The sequence below is a fragment of the Vidua macroura genome, chromosome 18, assembly GCF_024509145.1.
Source record: "Vidua macroura isolate BioBank_ID:100142 chromosome 18, ASM2450914v1, whole genome shotgun sequence".
Taxonomy (NCBI): Eukaryota; Metazoa; Chordata; class Aves; order Passeriformes; family Viduidae; genus Vidua; species Vidua macroura.
Window position 1 is genome coordinate 2,136,003 of NC_071588.1, and position 18,871 is coordinate 2,154,873.

General features: G+C 50.3%; 1 protein-coding gene and 1 long non-coding RNA gene across 15 annotated transcripts in view; one reads left to right on the forward strand and one right to left on the reverse strand.

The window, feature by feature from the left end:
- The window catches only part of NCOR2 (nuclear receptor corepressor 2), a 230,542-nt gene that overhangs the window by 98,658 nt on the left and 113,013 nt on the right, over window positions 1–18,871 (forward strand). For all 13 annotated transcript variants that reach the window (XM_053993433.1, XM_053993441.1, XM_053993442.1 and 10 more), the window contains exon 5: window positions 14,108–14,287. In XM_053993433.1, coding sequence (XP_053849408.1) covers window positions 14,108–14,287 — 180 coding nt within the window. The remainder of the gene's footprint in view (window positions 1–14,107; window positions 14,288–18,871) is intronic.
- Window positions 594–4,298, reverse strand: LOC128816126 (uncharacterized). Of its 2 annotated transcripts, none has more exons than XR_008439797.1 (2): window positions 2,041–4,298; window positions 594–1,947 (listed from the first exon to the last, which is right to left on the reverse strand). It is a non-coding gene; the product is annotated as an uncharacterized LOC128816126 (long non-coding RNA). The 2 variants fall into 2 exon arrangements; XR_008439798.1 differs by having other exon boundaries at window positions 594–1,951.

Sequence of the window (18,871 nt, forward strand, 5' to 3'; positions counted from 1 at the left end):
TCTGGTTACCAAAAAAACTATTTGGTGGGGTGGGGAATTTACGTTAGGGGAGCAATGATTCAAAGTTATTTCTGGGAAGATGAGGGATGTGTTGGCATTCTCTGTCATTCCAAGCATATTTAAAAGCTGAAATATTTGCGTTGTTCATGTTGCCACAGCACAAACACTTCTGGCTGGATTTCCCCCCCTGCTTTCCTCCCTGCTCCAAAGATAATTTCCAAATCATGGGAGGTTGGGATGAGTGTCAGTGTGTCAAGCCCTGCTCAGCTGCACGTGAACACACACCTTTGGGAGCATGTGCCTGTGGTGTGCAAGCAGAGTGGCTCTCCTGGCATGCCTGGCAGTCCATTCCATTGCCCACTGTGCCAGGATGGCTGCAGGGGGTGGTCAGCAGCCTGTGCCATGCACCAGTGTGGACAGCAAGCCAAAGGAACAGCCTGAGGAGTTTTGTATCTGGAATCTCCGTCCCATGCGTGGATTTGTGCTGGTTTCATTTGAAAAACAGATGCTTTTGGGCGTTGCATAGTCCTTGTGAGATGTTTGGCTCCTCCATCTGGACCTGGGCTGAGGGGCAAAGGAAAGGAGCACCATGATTGCAAGACAGCTGGTTTTATTCCATTTCTCAGCTGAAGCTCCTGTGACCAAAGAACTGAATTGTGATCTAAGAGACTCAGGTATGGCAGGAAAAGCCCTCATGGGCTGCAGAAGCATTCCAGAGGCAGGATGTAAAAACCTTTGACCCTTCCCTGAGCTACCTGCAGCCTGGCTCTCCCCTGGCCTGTCTGCTCCAGCCTGCAGTGGTCCTCGAGCCACAGACAGCAGGGCAAAGGCTCAGTGCAGCTGAAAAACCAACAGGAGAACTGATGGTGCCTCAAGCAGAGGTTGTTTCACACTTCTTCAGCTCGTTTGTGGTGATCGACATCCCAAAAAACCTTTTAAATTGCCTTTCAAGCCACAGCGGTGGTGGCGAAGGATGGTGTGATAAGGCTGACTGCTTCTCGGGAACCTGCTCCATCATTTACATAATTGGACTTTTCTGTTCCACTCAGTCAATATTACAAGGCTCGCGCAGTGCAACATCTCACCTGATCTGCTGGAGGGAAAGTCCCCTGACTTTGTGTGCCTCACTCACCCCTGTAATTGGAAGAAATATTTCTGGCTCTGTGCTTGCAGTAGGCAATGTGCTGAGCTGGGTGTGCTGTGTGTGCATTCATGGAGACTTTTCTTCTCCATCTAGGAAGTGTTTGTACATGCTGTATGTATCTATTTTATCTGATAGCAAGAATTCTAATGTGCCCTGTTTTGTCCTGGAAATGCAGGAGAGAGGGGAGCTAGTTTGCTACTTTGTCAGTCCTCAGGTGGGACTTGGGAAATAGTATTGGTATGGCAGGAACTGATGCTGGTCTCCAGAGGATGAGGATGGTGTAGGGTGAGGATGGCTCCACTTTTGCCACCATTTTTTGCCCGTGCTCAACCGGTTGTGTTCATTTGTGTTAAAAAGAACCCCTCTCCTGGAATGAAAGTCAAGGGAAGAGTTTGGCCCTGGTGACAAGAAGGACATCCCAGCTGCTTTTCCTCCCCCCCTTGCAGTCTCTTCCTGATCTGTTTTCTTCTTTTCCCTCATGTTCTGGGAAGGGGTGTGGGTGCTGCTGGGCAAGGAGCATTCCTCCAGCTCCCATCAGATCCAGGCACTCTCCGGGATGGGTTGTGTGGGATCTCTCCAGTTAGTGCAGGTGACCAAGCAGCAGGAGGTTGTTACCAATTTGCAAGCACATACATCTCACAGATGAACTGCTCCTCCCTCCTTGTTCAGCATCCCTGCATGCCCCTCCTACCCAAGGGTCTTCCTGGGAGAAACTTGGGTGACTTCTCTGTGGACGTACAGCACCGGGCACATTTTTGGCACTGTACTTCTCCGTGGCTGGGAAGTGCAGCCCATCAGCAGTCCTGCCTCACACAACGAAAGGCAGCGAGTTGTGACACCCATCAGATTGATTCTGGGTGCTGTATTTTGAGGAGGAGAGTATTTCATGCTAATACCTTCCTTCCCAGCGTGGGGTGGAAGCTGTGGAGGAGATGCAACAGCAATCAATGGTGTTTGCCTGCTGCTGCTGGAGGGGATGGAGTGGGGGAGTGATTTCAGAGATGGATTTGGCAGAGATGAGGTGCTGCTCTTTGTGCCTGTGGTGATGGAGCTGTAATAACATATTGAACATGGCAACAGCCCTTGCTAAAGCTCTGTGACTTCACGTTCGTGCTTCGTGGAGCTTCATCTCCTAACAACACCCTTAGCATCCATAACAAGAGAGGAACTGTCGAGTGCCAAAGGGCCTAGTTAAAATCACTCGCTGAAAACCTCCTTTCTTTTTGGACCTAAACTTGCTTTTTAAACAGAAAAACTCCTTGGCTGTGTTTTAGGCAGAGCACATTGAGGTTTTTTTGGCTCCGCAGCCCCGTGCTGCATGGGGGGGCCGGGGGGCGATGGACGCTGGTGTGTGTCAGGAATGCTGGCTGCGTGCTCGGCGAGCAGAGAGGGGTTGTTTTAGGACAAGCTGACAGGCCCTTGGCTCGTTCTGCTGCTCTCGAAAAATGTAATTCTAATTCTTGGCACCTTTTTCCAGGAGGATAAGGAGCGAGAGCACAGTGGAGCCTGTTCCCTGTGTCCTTGGAAATGGGCTTTTACCCAGCGGCAGAGCTGGCTCATGTGCTCTGTCCTACCCCAGGTTTGGTGGAGCAAAAGTAGGAACTAGTGGGGAAGAAGCAGTGTGGAATGAAATTACCTGAACCACCTCCTTTCAGTCCTGACCTCTGTCTAGTTACTCTTTGGTCATCTCAGTGCTTTGACAGAGCATTTTCTGCAGGTGCCAGTGTTCTGCCCAGGTTCTGCTTGCCTTCATCTGGCCTTAATCCTGCACCTGGTACCCTTTCCTGAGAGGAAGAGGACAGTTCTCTGGCAGTGCCAAGGAGGAGATGGGCAGTGGTTATGGTGTTTCCCAGTCCTCTGCTGCATCCTGAGGGATTCTCCCAGGCTGCAGAGCCCGTGGCATCCTGCTCCAGCACATGCCCACAGCAGATTTCTCTGCTGCCATGGCACTGTACCCCCTCCTCTGCCTGCACAGTAATGCTTCCTAGGCTTGACTTTGAGCAGCCTGCTCTGGTCACTGCCCTAACAGGGTCTGATTTCTCTCCTCCTGTGCTGTTCCCTGAGGAGCAGCAGTGATCCTTTCTGCCTGCTGATCTCCACTTTGGACGCTGTTGTTCCCATGACAGCTTAAAAAGGAACCATTGCCTTGTGCAGATCAAGCTGTCCCACATGGTTACGTGACCAAACCAAGCACAGGCTTTTATTTCAAGCTGATTTTCAGGTCTGTGTTATTTTGTCTCATGCCAGCCATCTCAGGTATGATGTAGAACAGATTGCCCCCAGCAGCTAATGTGTTTCTGCCTCGGCAGCAGACAGAGTGGCAGATGTAAACACAGGAACGTTGAAGGCTTTCAAACACTAAAAACTCCTAAAGAATAGGCAGGTATGTGTATATAAATATATACAGTGCATTATATGAAAGGCTTTCAATATATTTGGAGAGAGATTTGTAAATCTGTGAATTCATGTGTGTATGCTTTCTATAGGTTTTTAGGTAAATGAAAAGCCTACATTTTTTATATATTTATATATATACATACATAGCTATATATTTATATATGCTGCCTCCTATTCTTGTAGGCTGTTTTTTCAAAGGTTTCTTCCTTGTTCAGTGATTCTGCCTTCAGCTGTCACAAGGAGAAAGACTCCCAGTCTCGAGCAAAGCTAAATATTGATTTGAGTCAATCTGGGTGCACTTGGAGACATCACTAGTGTTCATGAATGCAGCATAATCGCTGATTGGAGTGGGGAAATTTCATCATAAAGGCCCCAAAAGGGAGGTTTATTATTGCTTTCTTCCAAATGCCTGAATTTTATTAGCTTCAGTCATTCTTGGCAGGGCAGTGGAATGGGATTTTATAGTTAGCAAAGGAAAAGTAAACACAGTAATCATTTCACAGCCCTGTGCCTGCCAAACCAAGATGGAAATTCCAGCCTTGGTGGGAAGCTGCTGCTTTGCTAACAGATAATAACAAATTCACTGTGGGCTTATTCTTGCTATGGGAGCTGAGACGTTCAGGTTTTTTCTGTAATTCCCTGGTCTGGGGAAGCAGAGGTGCTTCATGGTTTTCTGCAGGAACAGGCTGGGAGAGGTTTGTGGTTGGAGCAGCTCCCACAGCCATTCACAGGTAGAAGTGGTGTTCCTGCTCTGAGCCTTTGGGAACTGCTCTGTCCCTTGCTCTTGTTGGTATTTGGTTTTTTCCATGGTCAGTCTTGCTCTGATGGCACAGCTGAGAGGTGCTGGAGGTGTGACACATTTGAGACATCCTGATGCTCCCGACACCCTGAGCCCATCTACTGCTGGATGGGGGCAGGGTTATTATGGCATAAAAAAATCTCCACGTAAACCCAAAACTCTCACTTGAGGTTTATGGTGCGTGTTTTCCCGGGCTTGTTGAGGTGCAGGGCTTGGCTGCCAGCTGAGATCTGGAGCAGCAGATCCTGCTGTGTTTCCTGGTGCTGGGGGATGCTGTTTCCTCCCACAGTCCTGCCCAGCCAGCTGGGGATGGTGCTGGGAATGGCCGGCATGTCCCTGCCTGCTGCTGCCACAGGATGCCACCTCCTGATGGAAAACCAGGTGGAGCAGCGAAGGAAATGGCTCCTCAAACAAGCAGCAAATGTCGAGGCAACCCCTTCCACGTGTCTGCACAATTATTAGAACAATAAAGCATTGAGCACAGCCGGCCCTGATGGATGGTGCAGCTGATGGATCTGTGCCCCACCCGTGCTCCTGTCAGCACCGGGGTGCTGTCCGTGCTGGGGCTGTGTCCCACGTGCCCCCCGCCTGTGTGTGTCCTGAGGTGCTCCCAGAGCTGCTTGTGGGGTGTTTGGGACGGTCACTGGATGTGCTTTGTGCACCCTTGGGGACTGCTGGTGGATTCCTCAGGCAGTGGAGAGGCAGGCAGAGGTGTTGTCCCCACTGTGTCCCTCATGGTTTTTACAGCTGGCAGGTATTTGATGTCCTGCTTCATACACCTGAGAGCACAGCCAGAGAGAAGCTGTGCATTAGTGACCCCGAAGACATTGGAGCCAGGAGGTGGTGACGTGCAGCTGGCAGGCACAGCTCGCTGGGTTCCGTTAGGAGCAGTTACTTCAGTTTGGGGAGCTGACACAGTTGGAGCAGGAGCTGCTGGGACTGGACATCATCCAGGACATCATCCTGGGACTCCTCATCCTGTGCTGCGTGTGCTGTGAGTCTTGGGAGAGTTGTTGGGAGCCTTGGCTTGGTGCAATGGCTCTTGCATGCAAGAGGAGGTCTGGCTTGTCCCACAACACACCTCAGCTGCTGCTCAAACCATTTTAGATCATGTTTGCATTTCCTTTTTCCATCAGTCTCCTCCTCAGTAGGCAGCTCGGTCTCTGGGATTTGGGGAAAATAATTTTGGGTGATGTTTGTGAGAGAGGGAGTGTGAGCTGGCTTTTTAAGTGTATCTCACTTGCAGCAGTAGTGGTTAAATAGAGCTGTCTTCAATCATTCCCTTCCCTCCCCTCTAAATTTGATTCCCCTTCAAGCCGACTTCCCAATATTGATGTTGTGTGCCATCCTGATTAACTCCCAGACAAACCCCTGCTTCCCAGGGCTGCCGAGTGCTGCCCTGTGTGTATCCCGCTGGGATGTGTGTGGCTGAGGAGTCCCTGCTCCTTCTCGGCCTCCTGCCTCCTTCCTGGCAATAGGAGGAAATTTAAATGTTTCTGAAGAGCAACATTTCCATTTCAAAAGCTGTTCGTTCAAGTGCGTCTGGAGTGGGATTTCTCTCCCCCACTCCTCTCTGAATGGGAGCTTTAGAAGTCTCATTTCCTCTGCTTGATAACACCAGGCTGAGAAGGGCTTTTGTCTTTTCATTTCCCCTCAATTTTTTATTTTTAAATCAGTGAGGTTTGGAGAAGCTGCCGTGGTGGATTTTCCCTCCTCCCCCCATCCTTGCCCATGTGCTGGAGGATGCACCTGGCATCACCCAGTGAATGAGCTGGAGCTTCCTGGGGCACAGCCCACCTGGGAGCAGAGGAGGAGGAGGATTGCTGCCACGTCCGTGCTGTGGAGCTCTGTGCTGCCCTTCCCAGCCATCCAAACGGGGCTCTGGTGTCCCAGCACTCCCGGGCAGCGCTGGCTGCGTTGGTGCTGAGCCTGGCTCAGGATCTGGCTCTGTGTTTCCAGCACATGACGCTGCAATGGCTGCAGTCCTGCTGACTGCTTGCCCGCTTGCTTTTCTGGCTGATGTAGCTTTTCCACTTGGTGTGAAATGATGGTTTTTGTCAGGATGCTCAGCAGAGAGCAGATGTAAGGGGATGTAGCACCCAGCTCCCTTCTGCAGGACTGATGGGTGTGGATGTATGCCCTGTCCCAGCAGTGCAATGGCGTTTGTGCTGTCCACTGGAGTATTGCATGGGTATAAAAAGGGATTTTTATTCTGCAGAGGCCTTTTTTACAACACTTGAGCTTGCTTTTCACATGGTATCTAGGCCTGGAGGACTTTCTACCTGCTTGATGGACAGCTGGGATTTGGCAGGGACTATTCCAGCATCTTCTCTCAGAGGGAACTTGCCTGCTGGGATTAACATGGACCTTGATGTTTCTGCCTGGTTGACATGCTGGAAAGACTCAGAACTTGCTTTACTGCATGTGATAATTGGGAGAGGATGAGTGGTTTTGCAAAAAAAAAAAAAAAAAAAAAAAAACCAAAACAACAACAAACGAAAAAAAAATGGTAGGCTAAAGCTTTTAAAGGCAGGGAGTGAGTGTTCATTCCCCTGAGGTTTGTTGAGTTAGGTGACAAGGTGCTTCCTAGGCTGCTGCAGGAGGTTTGGGGATTGTGCCTGAACCCCCAGGCAGGGGACCCTCCCTGCCTCCCTAAAGAAACTCCCTGAGCAGCAGGCACAAGTAGAAATGCAGAAACAGGCTCTGGTGATGAATCAGAGATTCCTGTGAAAGCTGCCCGAAATCGGCTGGCCCCAGGGAATGCAAGGGAGGTTTGAGCCCCAGCAAGGAGGAGCCAGGCTCTGCCATGAGCTCCCCAATACCTTTAAAATGTGGTTCTGCAGCCAGGGGTGACCCCACTGCCTGGCTGAGTACCAAATTGGGCAATTAAAAATTTCCCTCCCTGCTTTGGCACCTCATGCAATCGGAGGCAGTTATTTTGCAGTTTGGTCCTTTTTAAGAGGCTTCAAAGATGAGCTCGTGTGTGCAATGTCAGCCCGGGTGGCTGCTGGCTGAACAAATTATAGAAAGAGCATTAAAGTTGCAGATGGAGGAGTGGAAGAGAGAAGCTGCTCTGTGGGCTACTCTGTCAAGTTTAACTTGTCCTCCCTTTGTGTGCTGGAGGCAGCAGGACCTGTGTTTGCCCCTCTGTTCCATGCCTGGGACAGGCTCTGCCTTGTGCTGAGCGGGTCACTGCCTGCACTGCTCCATCCTTGTCATCTGCTGGCTGGGCTCAGCCTTTCTGTACCTGCCCAAACCATGCATTTATTCACAGCTCTTTTGGGGCACTTGCTGTTGGCCTGGAATGCTGCACACGTGTGCCAGCATGATCCTTCCATCTCAGCCTTTTCCTTCCCTTTGCACAAGTGAAATACCTTTCCTGCAGCTTCCCAGAACCAGGACCTCACTGCTTGCCTGCTCGACTCCAAGTCATTCCCCTAAGGCAAACACCAAGATGAGATTTTAAATTTTTTTTTTTTCTTTGACTTGGACACTTTTTCAGTGTTAACAAAAGGCAAATCGCTGGCAGAGAGTCTTACCAGATGTATCAACTGTACTGAAGATGCTCAAAGAAAAAGTTCCCAGAATCTTTCTGAATGTTGCAGAAAGGCATATTTTCTTGTAAACTTGTTCTTGGAAGTGTCAGAGTTGTTTTGGCTGAAAATCCCTGTTTAGGGAGAAAAAAAAAAAAAAAAAGAAAGATTTAAAATGCCTAAAGCTGATATTCAGCATGGAAAATTTCAGTTCAGACAGTTATTGTTTGAACAAACTTAAGGTCAGCTGAAAATCCAGGGATGCAGAATAGGCAGTGTTCGGGAACTCTTAATGAGAGGTGGAGCAATTAGCTCCTCGTTGTAATGAGTAGATGGGTAGGTGAGAATTCATCACTACTCTAAGTCAGTGGGGAACGTTCGCATTGAATGCAATTATTATCCACTAATGGGGAAAGGCAGGAAGGGAATGAAAGGCACAGCATCCATTTGTCGGGTAATGCCTTCGGCGGCTGTGGGAGTTTGCCCGAGTCGGGTTTTCCGGATTTGACCCGTTATTTTAGGCTGCCTCTGAGTCCGTGAGCCGTGTTTGGTGGTGCTGCTGTAGAATTCTGCAGTGCTGAGATCCACAGGCAACATCTGTTCACTGGAACAGCTCTTCAGAGCACGAGCAAGTTTTGCGAGACCAGATACAAGGCTTTGGTTGCTGCATTTAACTGAGGCTCTGGTTGGCAAGGTTTTACCACCCTCGTAAATCTGCCGGGGAGGGGAGGCAGGGAGGGAGGGGTCAGCATTTGGTACTGGTTTTGCAATTAAATTGCTTCAAGCTGTTGAAACATTGGGGAAGTTTTTTGACCTACTTTCGTGCAAGCTTTAGAAATTGTTGGGATGTTTTCTGCTCTGTCTGCTTGGAATTCAGCTGGATTACGGAGGAAAGGAATTTCGTGGGCCTGCTCGTAAAGTCAGATTTATTTAAAAAAATAAATTACATGAAAAAAAAAACAACTGGCTTTGTCTTCAGACAGCTCCTTGGTCTCCAGCTTCATGAATTCCCATGAGAGCACGTAGCTTTCATCCAGTGAAAGCGATCCCTGTTTTGCACATGCCATGGAGAGTGGGGATGGAGGAAGGAGGTGGATGATGCCTTGGTCCCACACCTGGCATCCCTCGGGAGCACTGCCTGGCCTTGCAGGGGAACACCCACCCATGTGCTCCTGGCTGCTGAGCAGCACCCCAGGTGCTCCCAGAGCACACTCACATCTCTATCCTGCTTCGGCAGCCCTTGGAGCACCTGGGGATGCAGCCCAGCAAGAGCCCAGCAGTGTTCAAGAATTAAAACCTCGTTTGAAGGGCCAGGCTGCAGAAAGAGCCGTTAGCACAGCAGATGGCCACCAACAAAAGAATTGCAGTAACTCGATGTACTTTTCACTGCTCGGACTCCCTGACTTTTTGTACTCATGCACCTCCCTGGGGGAAGGAGACATTAGTTTTCAGCTCCATAACTTCTTCCCTCTGTCAGTGCTGTCATCCTGAGGCTTAAGAGATGTCAGAATGTGCTGGACACTTTTGCAGTTAAAAACCCAAATTCCTTTAGTCTGTATTTGGCTCACTTAGGAGTTTTAGATGCGTGTTTTTACCTAAAAACCTGACGGATGGAGGAGTGGGGTGTTGCTTTCTTGCTTGGTTCTAATCCCAGGGAGTGTGGGAAGCCCTGGGGGCTCAGGGTCTGCTCAGAGTGTGATGCTGCTCATCCCTGGGCTCCTGGACAGGGAGCATGAGCTGCTGGCTCTGCAGTGTTGGCACAGCCCCACACGGATGGGGGTTTGGGAGGAGTGTTGGCTGGTGCAGTGCTGGAATGTTCACTGGCTCAGGTGGTGGAGGCATTCCCACAAGGAGATCCCCTGATCACAAGTTCATGTGAGGTATTTTTGGGAATTAATTTGAGCGCAAATTGAGTGGCCCCAGCCTGTCCTCCCTGCTTTGGCAATCTCCTCCAGCCCGTGAGGACAGGAGATGTGTGAGTGGGCAGCAGTTGAAGATAACACCTCTTAATCCCCCCTGGTGCTCCAGCAGGAAATGCTGCTGCTGGCTGATAATTAGAAAGTGAACAGACTGTGGAAGAGATGATGTTGGCATCCCTAAATCTCTGTCCTGGGCTTGTGGGAACCTCACAAATGATCTGGATTAGAGAGGCAGAGAGAGACCTGAGCTTAGCGAGGATGATATGTAGGGCAAACACCGTGTGCCGTGCTGGAGATCCTGAGGCTCATCCAAGCAAGCAGCTCTGTTCTCCTGGGACACACTGGTGGGCTCTGGAGGTTTGGAATCTCCACTGGGGAGTTTTGAAGAGGCAGCTGATGCAGTCAAGGGATCAGCAAGGTCAAAATGCACTTTGCAGCAAGAGTTAGGTGTAGATGGAGTGGAGCTACCGATCTGCTGTCTCCTGAGAATGGGAAGCAGCTGAAAAAATGACCCTTAAGGAAGGCTGGGCTGCATCCAGCTGTAGGTACTGAGCTGAAACAGGGCACAGACACCCTTTTAAATCCCTCCACCTCACATGACTTCTCTGTGAGTATCACAAGCTGGGTCAGTAATGCAAAATAAGCAGGTGGAGATGGGCTGGTGCAGGTTCCAGTGTGTCCTGGGACCACGCTTGGGGTTCCCAATGTCATTTTTTCTTGTGGACCAGATATTGGTGTGTGTGAAGGCAGGGACATCAAATTTACCTGGAGACTTACTTGCTCTTCAAGGCATCAGTAGGCAGTGGGCTCATCCTTTTCCTTCCTCTCTTTCTTGCATGTATTTAAAGTCGCTGCTTAATAGGGAACAGCAGGCTTGCTCCGTTAGCTGTGTTGGGAATTTTTATTCCTAAGCATGTAGAAGAAACCCACCCCAAAGTCTGGCCTTGCTCTTTGACAACCTCCTCAGTGATAATTGTTTTCTTCAGTGCCAGCACCTCCTCTTGCTGCGGGGAGGTTTGTGCAGCCTCTGCCCCCCTCACACCCACCCTTGTTATCATATAAATCACAAAACAAGGCCAGGGATAAACAGGAGCTGCAGTGGCTGTTAGCCATGTGTAAAAACAAATCACATGGAAACAGTATAATTATGGAGAAAATATCAACTTGAGTAATGCAGTAATTGTTTTCTTCCCTCCAGCAGATTTATTCCACCTCTCCTGGCTCTTGCTGGTTGGGAAGTCTGTGACTTCACGTTAATAAGGAGAATTTCACATTTCACACTGCACTTGCTCAGGGTATGACACTGTCTAGAGCAGGGGAATATATTTTGAGGGTTTCTTGAGAGCTTGTAGGAAGCAGAGCACTAGCTGAAATATCCCTGACCATTGGGGTCTTCCCTGTGCTCTGAGCAGACTCTGGTCTTTGCACACCTCTTTTCATCCCACTTTTGTGATTTATAAGGGCTTCTTTATGCCTTACATAAATCCATGAGCTCTGCTTTTTGGATGTCAGCACTGCACAGACAAGATTTTTTTTTTTTGCTTTAGTTTTGGTTTATCCTTCTTTTTGCTGCTTGTCCTTTTGTTGATTTAGGGAGGTGCTTGTGACATTATGCAGCATGTGAGGTCCAAGGACAGTGCCTCTTTCTATTGCTGTAATCATCTCCTAATACCAGATGATGATGATGTTTGTGCTGTGACTTGCAGCTATTTCCCTTACTCAGCTTTGCTGCTCTTTTGCTTCAGATTCCACAAGGTAAAAAGATAAAAATGTATCAGGAACCAGGTTTCCAAGGTGTTTTGTTCCAAGTAGGAGTTAAAGATGCCCTGTCCTGCACATTGGCAGATGAGAGAAAGTATAATTTGTTTCATGTGCACAGTGAGGAGCCTTTCTCTCCTGTATTTGTGGCAGGTAGCTTCTTTTCCTTTAGAAAAACCTACCCACCTACAAGCCACTGCCACTTCCCCTTCCTGTGCCTTAATCTGAACAAGATTTCATGAACAGCTAATTTATCTTTTGCTTCTTGTGGTTGTCCTGCTCCTCTTGACTTGAAAAAAAAACCAAAACCACAAGAAAAACCCCAGTTGTGGAGAACACAGAGCCTTCCCATGGCAGCAGACTGACCATTTTTGATGTCTAATGCTGGGAAAGTAAAACAAGACAGGATCTTCTCTTCAGGGTTCTCCAGGAAGCTCTCATGTTCTTCTAGCTTCTCTTCTGAATGGATGCTGGATACAACCAGCATCTGGTGCCTTTTTGGTGCCTTTGTGCTCCTGGGGCTGGATGGGGCTGAGGCAGGACAGTGAGAGTGGGGTTTTGGGGTGCTCCTTTGCTTTCTGTCCCTTGATGGCAGCAGTGGGAAGGGCGTTGGTGCCTCCAGGCTGCAGCCAGCAGGGACGGGGTGGAGGCCTCACAGCAGATGCTTTGAGGTGCTGAGCAGTGCTGGGTGGTATCTGCACACTCACCATGTTCAGCATGAGCTGCAGCAAGGCTGGTGAGTAACCCAGAGCCATCATCCACGAGCCTGGTTAGATGGGGAGCACAGAGGGGTCCACAAGTCACCATCCAGTATTGTAAAATGCAGGCAAATCCAGTGGGAAGAAGTGATGGTGTCCAGCACTGGTTCAGAAGGCTGAATGATTTATTATAACTATGCTATGATACATTAATATACTATATAAAGGAAGATACTAAAACTACAAACCTACTTTTCTAACTAACAACTTGTGAGCCTGTTAGCAAGAGTCCAGCCACAGGTGGATTGGATTGGCCACCAGGCTCAAACAATCCTCACCAGAATCCAACCAAGCAATGACCCCAGGGAAACAATTCTCCAAACACATTCCACATGGGAAAAATAAGCAGCAGAAATAGAAATGTTTTCTCTTTCTTTCTCTCTGTGCACCTCTATGAAAAATCCTGAGAGAGAGAGAAATGTGCTGCCACCATCCAGCCCCATCATGGCAGGAGGACCAGCCTGGGCAGAGGCTCAGCCCTGGCCTTTCACAGGTGTCAGCACGGAGAGCAGGGTGCTGAGCACAGAACAATGTTGGCTTTCTACAGGGCTGCTGTAATGAAAGTAGCAGAGTTGTGTGAACTTCTTGCCTTGTTTGCCTCCCCCATCCCTCCCCTCCCCTCCCAGCAGCTGCACTGTGCTGGCTGCCCAGCCTGGCAGGGGTTTAGGGTTACCAAGGGAGCCACTGCTCCTCTTCTCCTCCTCCAGGAAAAGAAATCCATCCACTCACTAAGCAAATGAACAGATAAACTTTTAATTAAGGTGCTGGGTGGCTGCCAGAGAGGAGTGTCCTGGGTCAGGGTAGGCTGGTGGTGCCGTGATCCCATCTGTGTGGCCAGTGGCTACTGAGCAGCTGCTTCATCCCAGGTGTGTTCATCCATGGTGGGCAGGCTCACCCAGGCACGCAGCTTGTGGTGGCAGGAGTGGGCTGCTTTGCTTGGAGCTGCAGAGGGGAAGGGTGAGGCAGGAGAGGCAGCGTGGCTGCAGGGTGCTCCTGGCATCCCAGCTGCTTGGGGGCAAAGCTGAATGTTTCGGTGTATTTTCCCTCTGCCCTCAGCCCTGGGCCATTAGAGCTGTTCCCTGTCATGGCACGGAGGTTTTGCTGATCTCTCCAGTCTCTGACTTGAAGGGTCTTGTTGAGCTGAGAGCCTTTTCACCTGGAATTTGAAAAATGTCAGTTTGGTCTACTTTTATCTTGACTCACCTATCCCCTTTTTCTCCATATTTGGATGGATGCATTCAACATCCAACAGTCAGAGTATCCTCAGGGTTTAGGAAGAGATGGAGAAAGATGGCCATGAAGGAGCTGGGAGCCCTCTTTCCTCCCAGGGGCTGCCCTCCTAGCCCCTTCTCCTTCAGCGTGGTTCATGCTGCCCTTGTCTCTGTGGCACTGTCCGAGGAGGATGTGATTGTGGTGTCTCATTTTTGCCTTGAGAGAGGTGTAGCCTTGAGCCCTCTGAAGGGACAGTGGTGCTGGGAGCTCCTGAATATGGATGGATTTATTGATGCTGTAAGAACATGAGCAGCACTCAAGGTGGTGTGAGCCTCTGAGGCTTTGTCAGGAGGAAGAGCTGCCCTCGTGTCCCTGGGAGAATAACCTGGCTCTCTTTGGAGTTGCTGGAGGTTGTGGAGCACTGTGGTGATGTGATCTGACAGCTGGTACTCCCTAGTCTAGCAGGTTTTTTTGAGGGTTTTGTGCATCTCAGAAGGCTGGGAAAGGGCCAGGGAGCTGTGGGAGGATGAGAGAAGGATCCAGAGTCTCCTGGGAGAGAGATGATCCGGTTGTTTTACGCTTCCCAGGATCGTGGCCTGCCTGGCAAACTGGAGCCCGTGTCGCCCGTGAGCCCTGCCCACGCTGACGCCGAGCTGGACCTGCTGCCCACCCGGCTCTCCAAGGAGGAGCTCATCCAGAACATGGACCGCGTGGACCGCGAGATCACCATGGTGGAGCAGCAGATCTCCAAGCTGAAGAAGAAGCAGGTAAGAGGCTGTGGTCTGGAGGGGAACACGTGTCCGTGCTTCTGCATGCTGCCACAGGATCTGTCCTTGCCCCTGCACGGCCACAAGAGGGGAAGTGGCAGTGCCAGGGCACCAGGATCATCTGTGTCCCTGCTCCCTGGTGTGATATGGGTGGTGACTGCTGTGCCTGCAGTGTGGAGCTGGTAGTCACAAGATGAGGGAGAGAGCTTTGGAAACTCAGCTCGTAGCTCTTTGCACATCAGAGAACCTAAAAGAGAGAAAAATGTGTCCTCAGTGCCTTGGCTGTGGATATGCAAGTGGTGAGCAGCAGAGCTGGAAGCACAGCCTGGGTTGTCCGAGTCATCTGGACAGCCCAGCGTAGCACAAGGTCTTTTCTTTTTCCTTTCCAGCAATTGTCTCCCCCCAGTGCTTTTGTTGCTGCCAGTATTCAGCACTGGGCTCTTTAAACCTTGCTGCAATGACCAAATGGCCCTTTCAGTGCAGCCAGTCCTCCTTCTCTGGAGCTTTCCAGCTCTGTAGCCTTGAGCAGCATCTGATCCAGCTCCACTCAGGGCTGTGCTTGAGCAGGGATTTCAATCTGATCTTCCTGGCTGCAGCTTTACCCTGCACAGGAGCACTCCCCAGCAAAAGGATGGCCAACTCGGTGTTGGCCTGTACATAATTACCATAAACCCATTAAGAGATTAATATGACAAAACCTTCAGGGACATCTGTGAAAAAAACCACAGACTTAAGGTCTTTCACTTTTTAAAGCAAATCACTTCTCTGCCTCTTTTTTTCTGTTTTGTTTTTTTTTTTTTTCCCTTGCTTGGGATGAGTTTCTGAACTCCCTGATGGCTGCTGATCCCGAACTGCCAAAGAGAAATGATCTTTCCCAAGGGGTTGTAGCTACAGAAGGAATTTGGGAATGGAGCAAAACCTCTACTTGGGCTATTTGTTGAAGCTCCTTAGAATGAGCGTGCACTTGCTCTTCCCCATGAGATCTGAATTTTCCCATACCAAACACTTTCTGTCCTGCAAGACAAAGCAGGAATGTTTTCATTTTGTTTGCAAACAATACGGTTTAATCAATGCAAAGGACCCTTTTTTTTTGTCTGTGTTGCTTCATATCTGCAGAGGTGTCTGAGCAGAAGCAGCAGCCCTGTGTGCCAGCTCACGGGGCCCAGAGGAACATCTGGAGCGATGGAAACCACAGAGGTTCCTCTTGCTGGTTTTGGGGTGAAGGCTCTTCCCTTCCCCTCTCCCTCACAGGAAGCTCAGACAGAATGCTGGTGTCCTCTCCCACCTGGGAGGGGACACCTGGCTGCTGGTCCATGTTTTTTACTCACATTTGAGGAAGGAGATGCAAACCAGTCATTTCCTGCTCTGGAAAAGGGCTTCCCGAGTGGGAGGGGCAGGGAAGGTCCCTGTCTTGGCAGCTCTGATGATCCACTGCCTGACTTTTCAGGGATGCTGAGGAGCTGCTGCTGATGCTGACAGGGGCAGCATATGCTCCTCGCCCTTAAAATCAAGCTGTCCTTCCGTGAGGAAATGGGGTTTTTATTGTTGGATGCTCAGTTGCTTTGTTTCTTCCATATGAACAAATTTTATGATTCTCCCTGCCCACAAAAATGCTCTGTTAAATGGGGAAGAAGGTGAAAGTGGCTGTTGGCAGTAAAAGTGTTGCCTCCCTTCCTTTTATTCTTTTTTTTTTTTTTTTTTTTTTTTAATTTTTTGGCATGTGGTGGCAAAGTTATATGGCAGCAAAACGGAACCCCCCCACTATGGCCTCCTTCCCTCTCTGGCTGGAGCCTTCCCCATCCCAGTCCTCCAGCAGAGCTAGCACATCTGGGAAGAAGTGTTTTTGGAGCAGGGGGTCCTGTCTGAGATGCTCCAGGAACGTTTTGTGCATCTGAGCTGTCAGTGCAGGAGCACGAGTGAGGGAAAGCAATGAGCCTGGAACAGATACTGCTCCTGCAGGAACATCAGTGGAGCAGGGGAGAAATTGTATGCAGCCAGAATATCCTAATGCTTTTCCCCTCTGTCTTTGGGAGGCCTTCTCAGGATAATTAAATACACTTGTATGGAAAGGCTGTCCAAAAAAAAAAAAAAAAAAAAAATCCCAACCAACCACAATCCACCATCTCTCTCTTTCTGGTTTTTCCAGAAATGGCAGGGAAGGCTCTGCCTGGACTTTGCAAGAAGCAAACGTCTTCAGCAAGCTGAGAAACCTTCCCCAAACCCTGCACACCCCTGGCAGGAGGCCACCTCCGTCAGCCATCCCCCGCTCATTCATGCACCATATGCGCTTAAATCTCTCGCCGAGTCCTCTCTCCCCCTCTTCCTGACAGGGAAGGATAATCCTTATGCATTTATTCCTGGCAGCGGCACCGGGGATCTGAAGGAGAAATAAACTGCTGGGCTGTTCTCTGCAGTGGCGCCTGAGCCTCCCCGGGCGCTGAGCTCAGCCAAGGGCTCTCCGGGAGTACAACACTCCCACCTGGTGATGGAGGTGGAGCCGGCTGGGTGGAAGAGCTCCAGGGTTTCCCCTTCCATCGGGCTGTGTTCTCTTTGAAAGTGGTTTTCAGAGCTGCCCTGTGGTTGGAAGGCTCTGCTCTGCCCGGGCAGGTGAAGCATCCCGGTGCCCAGGTGACGGCAGCTGGGTGCGTGTGTGACAACCTTGGCTTCATCAGGCAGGTGTCTGCAGCACGGGAGCTGGTACCTGCAGGGATGGGGCCTTCCTGAAATACCACCCACCTTCCCACCAGTGCTGCAGCCTGCAGTGTCCCTCTGTAGCACGTGGTCCAGCCAAAGGGTCTCTTTCCTGGAGGGGACACCTCTTCCCCTTGGGAGCAGGTTGGCCTGTGGGAGCCATGAGCCACAGCCCTCCTCTGTAGGAGCCAGGGCTGTGGCTAATGGTGGCATCTTGCATCCCTTCAACACTGCTGCCCTGCCTTCCATCTGGGGAGAGGAGGGAGGTCTTGGGCACTGCTGGGTGGAGGGAGGGGGTGTGCAGCAGTCAGCACTCATCTCTCATGCCGCTCTCTCCCTGTAAAGGTCACAGTCCCAGCCTGGCTTTTGTGGCAGACCTTTAAGAAATCCATTTTGTCCCTGTCTGGGAACCCTGACCTATTTTGCTTTGCCATTTCCCACGGCTCCCAGGAGTAGCTGTCGAGGCTGCAGTCAGGTGTGCTGCCTCCAGCCCCTCCTCACATCCCTTTAATATCCATACAGTGCCACACCACAGCAAGCAGAGTTTAATTCTCTACTGTATTTCAGCTATAATTAGATTTGTATTTTTTCTTCTAATGAGCTGTTTTTAATGAGCCTCCACTTAGTGGCAAACTTTTGTTTCCTGATAGGCCATCAAACCCTCTCATCTGAAATCCCTTGCTACACGCCCGACCACTTGGCAGAATTTTTGTGGGTTTCCAGAGCAATATAGCCAAGTTTTGGATGCTTTGACTTTTTTTTTTTTTTTTAACACAAATATTTTCCCCAAGAGAAGTAGATGGATCTGATCCTTTTTGCTGGCTCGTTCTTTGGAGATTTTGGAGTTCATCCCATGGGAGTGAGGATGTGTGATAGCGTGCCTTAGGAAGACACCAGGGAAGAGCTGGCAGGTCCTGGAAGTGCTGCTTCTGTGCCAGGTCTGGTGCCAAATACAGCTTTGCAGCCCATGGTTTCAGCAGTGGCTTCTCGAGGAGCTCTTGTCCCCTGTCCTGTGTTTTGGGCCACCTGAGGCGTGGCCGTGGTTGAGAAGAGCTGAGGGCTGTTCCTGTGGTTGGAGCCTTTGGTGTGCCACCGTGGTGTGGCTGCAGGCAGGAAGGGACAGATCCCTGCAGTGCAGGGAAAGGTTTCATCCCCTTCCAGGGTGCAGATGGTTCAAGCTGGGCAGTTCCTGGCTGTTCTCACTCGTGGCTGGAATAACTCTAAGGCTATTGGTGATGCCAATTTAAGGGACACAGGCTCTCCTGCGCTGCCAGAGCCTGCTCCCCACTCTGGCCAGCAACAGCAGCTTTTTTGGCTGTATCTTGGTGTTCCCTATACTGCTGCTTCTCCCTCTATGGGGAGAGGTATCCACCTGTGGGGAGGTGGAGTCCACAGCATGGGGTGCTTGATCCACTGAAACACAATTTTAGGAGTGTGAGTTTTCTCAGCCAAGCCATTCGACCTGCCTGGGTGCTTAAGTGCTTTCTTGGGTTCATCCCAAGTGCATCCTCCTGCCCTGGTGTGCTAAAGGTGTCATCAGCAGGAGCAGAGATGATGGGGAGGAGGAATAGATTCACCTTCTTCTCAGGCCACCAGCCACCACTGTCTCTGGGAAGTCAGTGCTGTGCTCTGGTGCAAGCCAAGTCCCAGGTGCATTTTCTTCCTAGCACAAGACTCGCTCGATTTTCCTCATGCTTCAACAGGGGATGCTTTAGCTGCAGGAAAAAAAAAAAAAAAAACTGCAAAGATTTGGAGATCGAGCCTAGCAGGGAAAAAATCCTCAAATCCTCAGCATTTGTTGACAGCCGCTCCCTCTCCCGTGCCTGTGCTGCCCCGCAGCTGCCGCGCACGGCTGCGCTCTCCCTCCTCACAGGCCGGCCCCAGGAGGAGCCT